Source organism: Camelus dromedarius, chromosome 16 (assembly GCF_036321535.1).
Source record: "Camelus dromedarius isolate mCamDro1 chromosome 16, mCamDro1.pat, whole genome shotgun sequence".
Classification (NCBI taxonomy): Eukaryota; Metazoa; Chordata; class Mammalia; order Artiodactyla; family Camelidae; genus Camelus; species Camelus dromedarius.
The window spans coordinates 55,309,537-55,327,079 of NC_087451.1; the positions used below are offsets into that span (position 1 = coordinate 55,309,537).

A 17,543-nucleotide genomic window follows, 5' to 3' on the forward strand; every position below is an offset into this window, starting at 1 on the left:
TGGCTCTCCTTAGTAAAATAAATCTCCCACCTTCTTTAATACTGATTACCAACTCCATTCCCAAATAAATACATATACTTCCAATCTAAGTACCTCAATTCTTAAAATAAGTTTATCTAATGCAAAAAGTATTCTTGTATTGCTTAAATGCTGCTGCTTTTCCCTGTCATCCACTATATACTACCTTTATGTGGAGTTTCATAATCTAAAGATAGTTTCCAGCAAATCACTACTAATCCCTCAGCAATTCATATATGTGTAAAACATAATATTACATATGGTGGAGGCACAAGTGAGAAATTTTACAGATAATGATCATAGTTAGCAAGATTCTCCACAGAAGAAAACATAATAGATAGACATGAAACCTCAGACTGGAGACCTAGAAGACTATGAAGCATACAACTCAAAAATCATAATTCTGTTCTTAGAATGTACTGCCTGGGGTTCTAAACGTCAAAATTCCCATGACTTAGGTTTTTACCTGGATTCTGACATATGGTACATTAAAAAGAGAAAGAAGACAAACACAGTTGCTGTGCTCCTCTATTCAAGTAATAAGAGCTTGGACTTTCCAGACCTGATCTGGATCCCTGGTAAGATGGATATAGTAAGCCTCAGTGCTTAAGTCCCTTCTACACTCCACAAGTCATCTGTCTAAATGTCTGCTATTACTTAGTAACCTCTGACTTCAATCTATGTACTTGACTGTAGAGACAATTACCTGTAGAATGCCAAATGTAAGAACTAATGGGAAAAGCTGCCAGGGTTTTAACTACAGATATTTGGGGGGAATGGAGGGAGAGAAAGGAGGAGATTGGGGGAGGGGTAGGCTCACAGTGAGCATTCATTCTTCAAATATAGTATCATTAACCCAAATAAAAATATTCTTATACTTATAAATATGCATTTGTAAGATAAATCAAGGAGAAATGATATTGATATCTCTATATGATAGGCCAGAACAATAAACTAAATGTACTTAGCACCGTCCTGCTTTTCATCATCTTCAGGCGAGGTACCTTAGACTTTAACCCTTTACATAGTTCCTTCTAAGAATGCATACGTCCATAATCAGAATGGCTAAGATCACAGAAATGAGAAAACTGAGCTGGAATAAAAGGTGTGCTATTGTTGAAGGATCCTGCTTGACTACTTCAGTAATCGCCCCCCACCCCTACCCCATCTCTTATCAACAGATTGTTGGAAAAATGGCCTAGCTGTAGGGTGCCCATGTTTAAGCAAAGGAGGTCTCATCTTCCTCACTCAACAAAAGGAATCTCAGGAAGCAAAAAGACCTTGGCCAGGTTTCTGAGACATGGTGTGGAAGAAGACAGGGACTAATTATAAATAAATCTTACTGCTGTATGAAAAAGAAAGAGAAAACCCAAACCCTTAATACTAGATCCCTGGAAGAGAACATGGGGCTGGCTGTTAACGTAAATACTGAGAGTAGATTTTGGGATATGGTTACCCGTGGTATGTTCTGCAAAAATAATTTATTCCAAACTTACTTTGGATTCAGTCTTATGACAAATATCCCCAACCTACCTCAGCAATACCTCTTAATGTAGTTCTTTTTATTAAATAAATTAAAAAGCATAGCATGGTCCTGAAGAGGGCTTAACAAAATGAGTAATTTCATTCACATCATGAGGATATCTACGGGCATGACTTCTGTAGAGTAATTCGATAGTGCCCATTAAAATAAAAAAACATACATACTACGTCCTGTAAAAGCAAAAGTATGAGTAAAGATAGTTATCAGAATGTTTGATTTGGTCTATTTCAGCAAGTTTCCTTAGCTCTCAATAGGGAAACATTTCCACTGTTTATCCCCATCACAGTCAAATCTGTGCCAACAGGAACCAGGCTGTGGTTCTCTCTATTCTGGGGCTATGTCAAGTGGGTGAGGGCCTGGCAGGTGGGCTGCCACCCCCTTTGCCTCCCCTAAAACACCCATGCTGGAGCCCCCTCATCTTCCTTCATTGTTCCCCAATACCACCTCGTGGCCCCCGCTTCCCCTCTGGCTCAGCTCCCTCAACTCAGCCCCTCTGCCCAGCCCCCATCCCAGGCCTTCTCTGGCCCAGCCCCCTCTGAATGTCTTCCCTTCTCTTCTTGTAGTTAGCAGCCATTATAAAAATGAAGTACAGCTACATGAACTGACCTAAAAAAGATGTCAATGATTATTAAATGACAGGAACAAAAGCAAGTTGTATAAGTGTTCATATCATGTTTTCATTTTTGAGAAATATAAACTATGTATACATGAACGCATGCATGTAAGTGTTGTGCACATCATATATCTAGATATAACAGGATATATGTTACCTTTGCGGGGGAAAAATAGGCTTTTTGTGGGGGGTGTTGCTGAGAGAGCAGGAATAAGGAAGCCATTTGTTCATTCCTTTTATTTTTTTAAAAAGTGTTGGGCTCACAAGAAACTTATATTTTATTTGCTAAAAAAATTTTTTAAGGCACCGGATACAGATCTTTGGCCACCATGAGTTTTATAAAGCCTGCTTGAATTTAGGGTTCTTTTTTGTTTATTTTTGTTGTTGTTCTTTTTAAATTAAAAAAATTGCAGTTTAGTTGCTGTACAAGATTATGTAAGTTACAGGTATACAATATAGTGATTCACAAGTTTTAAAGGTTACACTTCATATATAATTATAAGATATTGGCTATATTCCTTGTACTGTACAATATATCCTTTGCAGCTTATTTTATACCTAATATTTTGTACCTCTTAATCCCCTAACCCTACATTGCTTCTTCCCCCTTTCCCTCTTCCCACTGGTAACCACTAGTTTATTCTCTATATCTGTGAGTCTGCTTCTTTTTTGTTACTGAATTTAGGGTTCTAATACTTGTCTACTATCTGGCAGAAAATATACTACATTTTCAAAGTTGCAAACTTCTTATTTCTCATGAGACCAACAGTTTGCAGGACTTGTTCACTGAAACTTTACGTTACTGTCTTCAGATGCAGGTTTACAAGGCCCCTTTTTTACATAAGAGGACTTAAGGTTTAATTATGACATTATGGTTTTATCTATGATCTTGTGAGGAACTCTGCTAAAAGCAATGTATGCTACCTGTAGCTATAATGGACTTATTTGAGCTTTGATTCTTTAGATAAGAACAAGTTATACATTAAGTTACAAGACCTCTCTATACATACTTGGTCATTATGGTGAACACAAAGATGACATATTCTGTATTACTAAGTGAATCAGAGCTGGTAGACACAACCTGCTAGATCAGATAATCTTCAACCTCTTAAATCAGGGCTGTGCTTTGCTTTACCATTTCTTTTAAACTCGAATCTTGATGGAAAATGGCTCTTAAATAAACCAGATGCACACCCCTGACCATGACGGAGAGCAAAATAGATTTCCTATGTATTTTTGAAATGATCTTGTCTCACATAAGAAATAGTAAGAGGACATATCAGAAATGTAGTCTTGTCATTCAGCTACTTACAGTTAACTACTATTTTAACCAAGATTATATTCAGCAGAAATTATGCAAACCTAATCTAGTCATATCTGGTAATCCCATGAAGCACACTAAATCATTTAGTTCCTTAGATGCACAAGTTACTATTACTTTTTTTTCTTCTTGGTGGAGAGGGGCAATTAAGTTTACTTATTTATTCTTAGAGGAAGTACTGGGGACTGAACCCAGGATCTCATGCATGCTAAGCATGCACTCTACTACTTGAGCTATACCCTCCCCTACTACTACTTTATTATTAACAAAACTAAATTGATTGAAAAGTTTTCTCTCTCTAAATGAGACGCACCATGGGGATGTTAATGGGGTTTTCTTTGGCCATGTCGAGCAACTGGTAATACCACCTTCTACGAACATTTTCCAGGCAAAAATCACCTTAGCTATGATCTGTGGTACAGAATTTTAAGCAATTCATTAACCATTTGTTTACATGCTGGAAATAATTACGATTTTTTTTTTCTTGAGGAAATAAAATTCAATGCAAAAGTAGACAGTGTTTTTTGGGGTGAAGTCATGGTTAGGCTTTTTTCATCAAAAAAGGACAAGTCTACTACCCATTCATCTGATTTAAAGTATAGGAATCAGTCATCAAACCACAACTAAGAATATTTCTACTCTAAGACTGCATAAGAAACATAATCCTTGTGCTACCCTAATCCTAGGAAAAGTCCACCTTTATAGTAATAAATATTTATAGAAAGCCATCTGAAGGACACTCATGATTCTTGTTAAGTATGCAATATTCTATTTGTGGTGGGCACTGTGACTGACTCTCCCACATCCATTTCATCCCAATTAACTAATCTGTCACAGTGATTGGTTCAGGTCTAAGCCAACTGAGCTAATGAGATCTGAGAAGAGGCTTTATTGGAATATCAATGCTAGCCCACCTCTCCCCTCAGAGTGAACAAAGGATGCTGTATTTGCTGGCATCCATCCTATGCCCATAAGGAAAAGCAGTTTTAGGACCATGCTGATGCTGTTCATAGCAGAATACAGAAAGAAAATTGCTGATGAAACTGTAGATCTCCTAAATCAATTAACCTTAGGATGTAGGTAGCCCAATCTATCTTTGTACTCCCTTTTATATGAGATAACCTCCCTAACTGTGTAAGCCACATTGAGCTACAATTACTTGCAGCTGAAAGCAATCCTGGATCAACTGGACGATCAGAAGAATGCATTCTTAGACACTATTATTTTGTTTTTAACTGTTATAAAGGGTACTACAAGATGTGACCATGTAAAATCTGTGACTGATTTGGCCATGGAAATTTATCCACCAAATTAAATTAGACTCCTATTTGAGAAATTTCTTTTAGAAACAAGTGGAAGGAAGAGCTGTTTTTATGGAATCATATGTATATTTCTTCTTTTCTGTTAAGAATATTTCATTTATGCTACCAAGAAGTTTAAAGCTAAATTTGAGACCCATCTATAGCAACCATGTAGGCTCGTAAAAGGGAGCATCTGTTTTATTTTTTGGCTTTGGTTTTCTATTTTTCTTTACATTTCTCATGGTCCTGATTATTTATTTATATTTATTATAATTGATCCTGATCTAAGCCACCTCAAATGCTCGAGACAAATTAATTAGTAAATAAAAATCAAACAGGTTTCAGTCATAGTTGACATACTAATTTACATATATTAGATTAAGATATTCATGAAATATTGCTAACTAATAAGACTTCAATCACTTTAATATAGAACATTTAAGCCAAGAAAGAATGTGTATGAGTACAATTATCTGGACAAACTTAAACATCTGTCACGCACAGCTCTTTTCTAAAGAGTTCGCACCATATGAGCCACCAGGTGATGATGCCCTGTTGGAATCCGGATGGACATCTGACCCAAAGGCTGCCAATCTATAGGATAATCACTAGGCTATGATGTTTTGGCCCCAAAGCTTTTCATTTCAGTGTCTGAGAGGTCTTGCTGTTCCTTCTGGTTTCCTTATTTCCCAAGGGTACTGGTAAATCAAAAAAAGCTAAATATAATAGTCTTTCTTTTGTGGCTTTAATCACTATACATATGTTTATGACTTCTAAATCATACTGATAAGCTTTAGACCTGTATACATCTGCCTTTTGACATCTCTCCTCAGATATTCACAACTACCAAAACTGAACTCATTTTCATTATTTTCCTCCCATTAACCCCATTCCTCCTATTTTATTTATCTTAGTGAGTGTTCCCACCATCTACTTGGCAGGAAGCAAAAACACTGGGCATCATCTTTGACTCCTTTCCAATATGTACCCCCATAAGCAACAAATCAAATCAACCAGCAAACATATTGCCAATCATAACTCTTAAAAACCTCTTGATCAAATCCATTTTCTGTCTAGCCTATCATTACCATGGGGTTCAGACCATCACTTCCTCCCAATAAAGGACAAAATTTTTTGTTTTAAATTATATATAAATAAAAATTTGTTATGTAATTGTGTATTATCACAGCTATTTTTATTATTACACTTTTTATAAATATTATTTATTGTAAATTAAACTTATATACATAACACACACTATATATGTATATTAAAGAGAACACACATATTACAAAATTCACTTTTTTACAGAGCACAACCAGTGAATTTTAATACATCCACAATGTTGTGCATTCATCGCTAATTTCAGAACATTCTCACCACCCCTAAAAGAAACCTTGTATACATTAGTAGTAACTCCTTATCGTCCCCTCACTGCAGCCCCTGACAACATCCATCTCTATGAATTTGTCTATTCTGGGCATTTCATATAAATGGATTAATACAGTATGTGACCTTTGTATTTGGCTTCTTTCACTTCAAGTGTTTTTAATTATACACTTATGTTGTAGCACACATCTGTACTTCATTCTTTTTATGACTGAATACTATTCCATTGTATAGATATACCACAATTTGTTCATCCATTTGTCAGCTGATGGACATTTGGGCTGTTCCCACTTCTTGATTATTATTAATAATTCTGCTATGAACATACATGTATAACTTTTTGTGAATATATTTGAGTTTAGGGGTAGAAATGCTGAGTTATAGGAGGAAGGAGAGCATCCATGAGGAGGGTGACCAAGCATGAGATACTGGACAAGCAGAGTAAAGGGGCAGCCTGGTGTGGATGTCACAGGTTGAGGGGGCTGGGAAAGACGTCCAAGCAGGTGATTCAGCATGAGGAGTTGGAGCCTGAAAGAAGTGACGGTGTCCACACATTGGGGTGACCTATCATATGTGTCAGAATGTGGGCCATGTGAAGAGAGAATCCACATTTAGGAGAAACCCAGCATGGGTTTTGGAACACAAGCAGAAGAGAAGAGTGTCCATGTAAGAGGAGGGGCTAGTCTGGCATGAAGTGTGTGAACCCAGTGGGGTGAAGATGGAATCCTTGTGCAAGAGGGAGATTACAATTAGGCAGACTGACTGCAATTAGGAAGACTGATTACAATTAGGAAGACTAAGTAAGTAACGAATTGTATTAAGGATAATGATAGGTCTGTCACTGACACAGAAGGGAGTTACAAATCTGGAAAGGGAGGAAACTAGACTTACATGCGTTGGATTGGAAAATATTAAAATAAAATATTAAGGACCTACTGATGGGACATTAGATCTGCACTTGAATGGTTTAGGAAGAAAAGTTTTTTTCTACCATACTGCAACTTTTCTGTAATTTGAGACTGGTTAAGAAATATTCTTCACTTTAATAATCTGCATCTAGGATTTTATACGAATGAAATCATAAAGGATGGTTTCAAAGACTCACAAGAAGAAAGATCACTGTAGTTGTGCTATGACAGCAGATAACTGGGGGAAACACGGAACAGATTTTGAAAACTATAGTAAGGTTAGGAACAAAACAAGAATGATCAATAGCATCACCTGGATTCAACATTTATTTTGGGGGTTTCTGGCTAAAACGATGCAAAAGAAATTACTGTAAATATTGGAAGAACTGTTTTTTTTTTTTCAGGAGATACAAATATATAGACAATCAAAGAAATAACTAAAAATTCCTAGAATTAATATTAAAAATGTGGATAAAGATTCAAAAAATTGATAGCTTTCCTTACAACTAGCAATAACAGAAACAAATTTATTAAGAAACTACCGAAATTTACTAAGAAACTTGCTATATCTTAAGAAACTATTAAGAAAAGGGGAAAAAAAACTATTAAGGACATGAATCAAGACAAGAATAACTAACAAAACACAACGTTCTTGGATAGCAAAACAAAAACAACCCAAAAAGTTAATCTTGTTAATTCACAGTCACCGAAGAAAAAAGGTCAAGTCATAAAGGGTCTACAGAGTTCTTAATTATACCCAGAACTCTGTTAGGCAGAGAGAAAAATTCAATAATACAAGATATCTGCCCTCTAGGAGCTTATAGTCTTGTAGAAAGAAAAATGTAGACACAGGGCAGTTTATGGTTAACTAATACAATGTGTGACCTGAAAACATAAGTGCTGCTGAAAAAGTCTTCAATAAATTCTCAAATATGGGACATACTGACTACTCCCTTTTTAAGAATCTCCTATCCTGGCTTCTCAGATACCACCTTGTATTTACCACTTATTATACTTCTTTTCAAATGAAGGCATTTCTCAAAGTTTAGTTCTTATTCTTCTTTTGCTTCACTGTTTACTAGTGTAGTTCATGGATCACCTGCACCAATATACCCAGAGTTTTTGACAGAAATACAAATTCCTGGGTCCTGGTCCAGACCTACAGATTCAGAAGGCATCTGCAGGTTTTTTTTTTTTTAAACACTCTCTCCAGGTGATTCTTACTAATATTATGAAGGTGATTAACTTATTGCTTTCAAAAACATTTGTAAAATACATGAATTTACAGAGATCACCAATTCAGATTTTTAAAGGAAACTGCAGAACAAGTAAACCTACATGTTTTTAACCCCCCAGTCATAGACTGAAATATATCAGGCTAGAGATGACAAAGTTTCATCATTAATTTACAAATTCAAATTTCTAGGTCAAGATGAATCTTTTAGTTAATCCATATCCACTGACAAAAAATGAACGTCAAAGATAGCACCTGCATGAGTTTGTGATCTAATACACAAAAGAAGTCAAGGTCAAGAATCATTCTTCAGTCAGAACTCTTGTTAAATGATTCAAAATGGAGGATGGGAAATCAGGTGGAAAGGAGAAGGTGGAGGAACCTAACTCCTTGTACAAATCTGACTTTTGAGACCACGTTTGCTTTATACAGTCAAAAATAAACAAAATCAGTTCTACTTCTGGTTATGGCTGAGTAAGTTTCCACTGCACTAACCTTCTAGACACAACTATAAACTCTGAACAAAATATAAAATCAACCATCTGAAGGCAATAGAGAGTGAATAAATGCAGGTAGCTACTAATAGGGAAAAGGGGACAAGACACTTTCCTTTTTTTTTTTTTTAATGGCTTTTATCCTGAGGGCAGGTTATACTTGGGGGCCCTGAGAACGTGGATAGAATCTGTGAAGAAGAACCAGAGAACAGAGTTTGGAACAACCACTGGCAATGGCTATAGCTAGGGTAAAGATCTTAGCTTCTAAATACTATTCTCCACTTAAAAAAAAAAATCCCAGAGCTCCTTGCAGAAATGGATGATTCCAGGACTGGGTCAGGAAAAGTACAAGAAGGTTCTAAAATATCTCACTATGTCAAAAACAAGGGTGTATTCAAAGAACGATGGGCACATATTCCAAGAACACAGAGTGTAACTGTAAGGGGCTCCCATTGGCTAAATCTGGAATATTTTGAGCATTGAAACAAGGATAACCCAAATAGGATTACAACACACTAAATAAAACAGGAATCTATGAGCCTATGTTGATGTTAATATATAAAGAAACAAATGAGATAGAAGGAAAAACTCTTCTTTAGGGAATTCCAATTAATAAAATGTAGATGTAATGATGGAATTAGAAAATCACCATTTGGCAACCACAACGGTAATAGCTGTTTCAGGCAAGAATTAAACTACTGAGTCAAAGTTTGATGAGAAACAAGATATTTACATTATCAAAGTATTTCATCACAGTATATTCACTAATTATAAAGGGGAAAATGTTAACATTACAGTAGAGAAGTCTGGCAGATACTACTCTAACCAAATGATCAAAGTTAACATCCACAGGAATGGGACAAACACATCTTACGCCTATGATACGATACAGTGAGAGGGATACTACATTGTTTCTGTGGTGTTCCTACAAAACTGCATCAACTGAATTTAATCATGAGGGACATTCTATAAAACAAATGGTCTATAATCTTCAAAACTGCCAAAGCTGTAAAAGACAAAGAAAGACTGAGGGACTATTCAAAATTAAAGTCATCTGAAGAGAAGGGACAAATAATTGCAACCTGTGACCCAGGATGCAGCCTGAATCAGGAAGCAAATCTTTTTTCTTCTTATTTATAAAGAACATGAATGGGACAATTAGTAAAATAGGGATAAGGTCTATAGACTAGATAATATTATTATGTCAATGTCCATTTCCTCATTATGATTACTGTACTGTGGTTATGTAAGAGAATGTCTTTCTTTTCAGAAAGCACACACTGAAGTCTTGAGGGGTAAAAAATGTCATCTTAACTTACCTCAAATGATTCAAAAAAAAAAAATAGAGACAGTGATAATGCAAGTGAGGTAACACCTGGGGAATCCAAGTAAAAGGTTTATGGAAATTCTTTGAACTATTTCTGTATCTTTTCAGTAAATCTGAAATTATTTAAAAACAGTAAGTTAGAAAAAAAAGAAGTAAAAACTACATTAAAATCTCAAAGGAGTGAGAAGTGAAAAAAAACAAAACAAAACAAAAACACACACAATAGCCACTGGCTTATTATCAGCCACATACATCTACTTGGGTCATCCTGCATTTTGCAAACTAATTCTTACATCCAAGCCTTGACTCATAATATAATTAACATGGAGAAACACATAAACCTCAGGAAACAAAGTGATTTTTAAAAACAAATTTTACACTGTTTTCACAAAACTTTACCTGATTTCTTAAGATTATTTTCTAAATATTGTTTTCTTCTACGATATTCCTAGAGGACCCATATTCTCCTGTCTCCAAGACAGCCCTGATTTAGACAGAGATATGATTTTAAGACTATTAAACTAACTTCACAGTATCAAGCTGAGCCTGGTGGGAGCTCATGGTACTTAATGACAGGAAGACAAAAAAGACTTGAAAAAACAAGACAGTATTTTCACATAGCCAGGTGGTTCTTAATTTCAAAACACAAACAACTCTATTGTCCCACGTATATACATAACCTACACATAAGCATTGTGCCTAATACATATTTTATTAATAGTCCATCACTACCATGGTATCAAGGCAGCACAGGAGTTGCTGCTAAGAATAATAGGGGCCAAACAAGGGCTGAAGTCTCTCCCTGACAGAACTAAAAGAAAATATCCAATTTATTCTTCAGAGTATTCTGCTGTTGTTCCTCTAGGCAATGGAATGTTAAGCTTGGCAATATTAAAATCTCAATATAAAGAAACAAGCAAATCAGGGAGGAGATGAAGTTCTAGAGACAGGCGGCATCCAATTATCCAATTTACTAATGGACTAATGCAAAGTTTGTAAATTCTCCAATATAGACAATATCATAAATGACAGCTAGCTCGTCAGGCAAGCCTTAAGGGGAAAAAATACTAAACTACAATACCATGTATTATGCAAAAGAGCTAGAGCCTCAAATCTTGTAGTATACCTGAATCAGAAGATCCTTTGCTTCTCTCCACAAAGAGGAAACAATAATCTATCTCAAATCTGAAAGGTCCTTCTCCCTCACTCTCCTTCTCTGTCTAGTTAATCGCTACTTACCCCTTTAAGACTCAGTTCATGTATCTCACTTCTTTGGAAGCACCTTCCGAACTCTCCAAGATTGGTTGTAAAGTCCTACATGTGAACTTACTGTACTGCTCTAGGCAAACCTCGATATAGCTTTATACTGATTATTTTCATGTTGATCTTTTCTACTACTCAGCAAGCTTCTTGAGGACAGTGATTCTTGTTTATTTCTATATCCAACATAATGTCTGGTACATTGCAGGCACTTGGTGAATGTTTGCTCCTATAGTAAGGCTTAAGGAAATTCCAACTATAACATTCTGGAAAAAGCAGAACTATGGAGATCAAAAGATAAGTGATTGCCAGTGGTGAGAGGGAGAGATGAATAGGCATAGCATAGAGGATTTTCAGGGCAATGAAAATACTCTGCATGATATTGTAAAGATGGATATATACCAAAAAGGTTTAAAGGAATATAATTTAATTATTTCTTGACATCTCATGGCTTTCAGAAAGAACATCGATTGTCATCCTATGCAGTGAAACCCTCACAGGTGACTAAGTGACTAAAAGTTGTTTCTTCATTTGAATAAACAGCCCTGTACTGTCATGGTTTTGAATGTTTCTATTTTTTCTTAATTGAAGAAATACTGATTTATAAAACTATTTAAGTTTCATGTGTACAGATTCATACTTCTACTTCTGTATATCCCACAACAGTCTCACACCAAAGACTTATTTTCCACCTATTACCATACAGTTGATTCCCTTTACACCTCTTGTCCTCCCCACCACCCCCTTCTCCTCGGGTAATCACTGCTCTGGTCTCTGATTCTACGTGTTTGTTTTTGTTCGGTTTGTCCATTTTTTAAAATTAATTCTTATAATTCTCCCTTACTGTCAGATAGCTACTTCTTAAAATTCAGTGGACCCTCTATCAGCATTACTCTTATGATCCCATTTTTATCTACTGCTATTCATATTCAAATCTGTATGAACTGTGTCTAAAGAAAAAATAAAGAGTAAACAGAGCCTGAGAAAAGGCGAGCATATAACCTCTGAGTAAAATGCACATTTGATCTTTCAGCTTTGCATCCTGTTTCTCTGATTTGTTCTGCATAACTGAGAAGGCTAGAAAATAAATGCTCGATAAGAGATTGCTTATTGGTTTTCTGTTTTTTGATTTAAGAACATCTGCCAATTTGCACCCTGAAGTTGAGAGGTGGTCACTTTTGGTAGTCTTAGAATGTAATCACATCATTTTATAGTCTATAGGTGAAAAACAGAACCAATAGTAATATACATAGCATTTTTACAGCACTTTCTATGTCCCAGGCACTCTTCTAATAATCACTTTATATTTATCAAAGCTTTTGATTCTTAGGATAACCCTAAGGGGTAGGTACTGAAATCCTCAATTTATAGCTAGTAAATGACAGAATTCAGGTGTTCAGATCCCAGAGTCCATTTTCTTAACATTATGCCTTTAAGGAAAACACACACACACACCTATCCACCCTGAATTCCTAGCAATCGAACTGAATTAAAAGCTACGACAAATCATCAACGTTGTAAGCTTTTTGGAATAGGATATAAGATAGCATGTATGCAGAAAAAAGTTAACATAGCAGACCTATCCTTAGAAAGGCCTGCTTGCAATGCTGACCCTTGGATGGCAACATTTTACTTTTGTTGTCATAACTTACTGCTGGAGGAATTAAGCACATCCCGAGTGACTGACTTCCCTGGGAAAGGACTCTTAGAAGCTTATGTCTGGTTTCCTCTCTATTTCACTCCATGCACTTTTTCCCTTTGCTAATTTTGTTTTGTATCCTTTCCCTGTAATAAATTATCTCCGCAAGTATAACTATATGCTGAGTCTTGAGTCCTCCGAGTAAATCACCAAACCTCAGAGTAGTCTTGGGGGCTCTCAACATAGCGTGATTACCTATTTCAGACAAAAAGTCCCAGTCAATTTATTCTTTCAATCTAAGCTGAGAAAGTTCATCTTCTACCAGCTCACACAGACATGTTACATGACAATTATGACCTAACACCCCAACACTTGAAAAGAAGTTTCAGATCCTTATAAGTAATAATAATCCTCATTTTGAAACTGTACTTTGTTTTATAGCTAAAAGGGCATGTGTGGGCTCAAGCAGTCTTATATTTTTATAGTAATCAATATCATCCTCAGAAGGAATCTTTGAGAAACAAGTAAATTTACAGTAGCTCTTGGAAAACATACAAGAGTCTTTGTCTTGTAAACACTGACATTCATCTTTCCAGAGGTACTCCTAAATAAATGCATATGGTTCTGCTCTGAAAGGAAGTACTGTCAATCCTGCTAACTGAATTTCACATTATGCAAACAGTGGATTCTAGCTTGCTAGAACATTAATAATAAACTTTATTTCAAAAGGGAAGGAGGAAATTAATAAGTAAGCTAAAGTAAGTTAAAGTTAAGAGGAAACAAGAACACTTCCTTAATTCATTGGTAACTTGGCTGTGGCTTTGCATTTATAAGGAAATAGTATGGTCCTAACAACACAATTTTTCTCCTTGTAGAAATGTATGTTGGATCAAATGATACAATATTTAACTTAAAATCTAACCAAACCAAATGTTGTATGCTATTTATTATTAAACTGCATTTTAAAAAACAGATAATACACAGACATGGGAAGAAATTCCAAACACACAAACTTAGAAGACACAGAAAGTCTGAACAACAAAATAAGTAATGACAGTAACAATGTAACTCACAGAATTAAGACAAATATTCATGAGTTTATACTGCTATAAATAATTGAATAAATAAGTAAATGTAACAGAAGGGAAAGCTCTCCCTTACAATAGAATTTCAATTAATAGATGCAGAAGAATTATTGAAATACATAATCTTGGCACATATGGTAACTCTTTCAGGTAACATTAATGGATGCTAACATTAATGGACAAAAATCAGTTAACACTTACACAGCCTCAACACATTTCCCTACAAGATATTTAACAACTACAAAGAGACATAAGGATGGTAAAATCATAAGTGTAACATAGGAAAGTTTCAAATACTTTGTCTTTTTATCTTTAAAAGGCTGTAACACTTCTATACAGCACCTCAGTATGTGCAGCATTTTATTGCAAATATAAGTCACTTCATAAGACATATTTTTGATACTGGGAAGTGGGAGGAAGGGATAGATTAGAATCATTCTTCAAAAACAAATCAGTACTGTAATAAAATAAAATTAAAATTAAACAAACTACCTCTTTTACATTATGTATAAGAATAGGGCAAAAGGAAAACTAGGAAACAAAATATATAGGTACAAATTGGGTGGGAGAAAATTGTTACTAAATTAAACGTTCAAATATCTTAATTCATATCTAGAAAATACAGAATAAGATCATTTAACAATAGAATCAATAAATTAAAAAATTCAGATAATCTAGATCCTATACCTATATAGAAACAAGTCAAAAGATTTTTAAACAGGCAAATGTGATATACACACACAAAAAAACATAAAAGCAGACTTACCGTAATAGGAGTTCTTTGGGAAGTTTTTTATTGATCACAGCTTCATCGCTATTTGAGAACATCTGCAGAAACAAAATGATCATGTCAAGTGTTACTTAACATTTTACTATGTTCAACTCAACAGTTTAGAGCTGATCTTAGGAGAAAGGTGAATAAGTACAGTGGGTGTTACAAGCCAAAGTATATTTTCAGAGACTCTTTAGGCTGAAAAATATCTTTGAGACATTTATTTATTTATTTATTTATTTATTTATTTATTTATTTATTTATTTATTTATTTATTTATGTTGCAGTGGGGGCGGCAGTTAGGTTTATTTATTTATTTATTTTTAGAGGAGGTACTGGGGATTGAATACAGGACCTCACGCATGCTAAGCAGGCGCTCTACCACTTGAGCTATACCTTTCTCCGAGACATTTGTTCCTTGTCTTTAGAGAAAAATGACTAGCAGTCAGAAGGATGATATTATGTGCTGGGTATTGTTTTAAGTGCCTTTTTATGTATTAATGTAATGAATCTTCATACTACCTCTAATCTTCATTTTACATGTAAAGAAACTGCAGTTACAAAAGGTTTACTTGCTTAAAAATCGTATCACCACAGAGTGACCATTTAAAAATGCCATTAAGGTAAGGTCATTCTCCAAATCTAACTCACATCAACTTTTTCATGGAGGTGTTCACAAACCTGGGATAGGGAACATTCTCTTACAAGTTTTTACAAATCATACAGAAAACCAGTAATGCTTTATAACCACCACCATATACATTCTGGATATACACAGTGATCATTTAACAAATTAATCAAATAACTCACAATGGATGCATTTAAACAGAGCCACCATTTTTTCCACAAAGGAGAGCAATCAGTGAATACTAATTTTGGACTGGTAGCAAGGAATATATTAAAATTATAGTTTAAGTAAAAGATGAGGTAGGTCTCTAAGATTACAGGGGCAGTGGAAATTTAAAAAAAAAAACCTGGAGGTGGTAGGGTAAAGCTCATTGGTAGAGTGCATGCCGAGCATGCACGAGGTCCTGGGTTCAAATCCCCAGTACTGCCATTAAAAATAAATAAGTAGATAAATAAGAAAATAAATAAATACCTGATTACCTCTCCTCACCACCAAAAAAAAAAAAAAAAAAAAAAAAAGGATAAAAGAGGATTTTTCAAGAAGCTACAGGACTTTGTGATGGAAAGTTGGTTCAGTGCAGCAAACACATTATATTATAATAAAAGTAATGCTATTGCCTGACATGTACATGTTTTACAAAATAATCTGACACCAAAGAATAATCTGCTTTCCTAAAATATCTACTTATTAATGGAAGATTTTTTTAAAATCATATCCCACTTCTATAAGACGACTTTCAAAATGAAGCCATCACATTTCCTCCTAAACAAGTTCTTCTCAAATTGCATGATTTCTAAGACTATATCACTAAGATAATTTTTCTCTGGGTATATTTAAAGGAAAGAATATATGAAGGGGTTATAAAGTATGCCCTGAATAATCTAGGGTTGATGACAAAGGAACAATGTGTTGCAAAGATAGCTAAGGTATCCAAAGTTGAGACCTGGGGAACTTTTAGAGTTAGCACACAATATGTATCTTGAGCTTGAGATCTCTGGGAAAAATGAAGTTTGTAAGTATACAACAATATCACTGAACACTCAATCTACTAGACTATGCCCAACTCAAATCTACAAACGTAAAACATAATCACTTTGCTAAGCTCTTTATCTTGTATATTCAAAGTATTTGATTAACCGCTACATATCTCATCTAATAAGGTACTTTGCTCACTTGAATATAAGCACTAATTAAATTGATAAAAATATAAATCACTATGTGTTGTTCACATAACTTCTACAACCCTAGATATAAAAAGGAATAAAAATCACATCTAGCAGCTAATGTCTTCCCTTGTGTCAGTCAATATAGATTAAATGCTGTTATCTTTGTGGGAACATGAAGGTACACTGGCGGGGGATTGAGGGAAGGAATAGACAGTGTCCTGGGAGTATCTGGGAAACACCAAGTGTATAGGACATTTGTCCAGATTTGTATTTCCCTCCCCTTCTTTCTGCACATATGTATCCTAACTCCAAGTTTGCAAGAAAAAATAAGATCAGACGCTCACAAACTGCGGTCACCTGACTAGCAGCATCACCATCAACCTGGACCTTGTTAGAAATGCACATTCCTGTGCTCTATTCCAGATCTATAGAATCAGAACCAGGGTGTGAGGGGTGGTGGAAGTAGAGGGGCAATCTGTAGTTTAACAAGCCCTCCAGGTGATACTAATGCTAATGATACTAATGAGACCCAATGGACCAGATCAAACATATTGAGGATCTCAAGGCTTATATTAACAGTTCTAATACATAATCAGAAAATTTTATTATATTTGAAGTGACACAGCACTGGAGTTTAGAAAATACTCCTAGAGGTAGATACCCAATAATTTTAGACATTTTCTAGGAAACCCAATTGGCTTCTGTTCTAGTTCATGGCATTGTTTATAAAATAAATGTTTCACAGAAGCAATAGTATATATGTTTTAGATATTTTACTATTTCAGCTATATTGAAACTCTAGATTTTTCATGCAAAATATAAAAGGGTCAAAACCAATTAGATCA

The 17,543-nt window shown here is 35.0% G+C and overlaps 1 protein-coding gene across 4 annotated transcripts in view; it reads right to left on the bottom strand.

Moving 5' to 3' along the window:
* Positions 1-17,543, bottom strand: part of FBXL20 (F-box and leucine rich repeat protein 20) — a 91,755-nt gene that overhangs the window by 37,296 nt on the left and 36,916 nt on the right. For all 4 annotated transcript variants that reach the window (XM_064496033.1, XM_064496034.1, XM_031468208.2 and 1 more), the window contains exon 2: positions 14,899-14,960. In XM_064496033.1, coding sequence (XP_064352103.1) covers positions 14,899-14,960 — 62 coding nt within the window. The remainder of the gene's footprint in view (positions 1-14,898; positions 14,961-17,543) is intronic.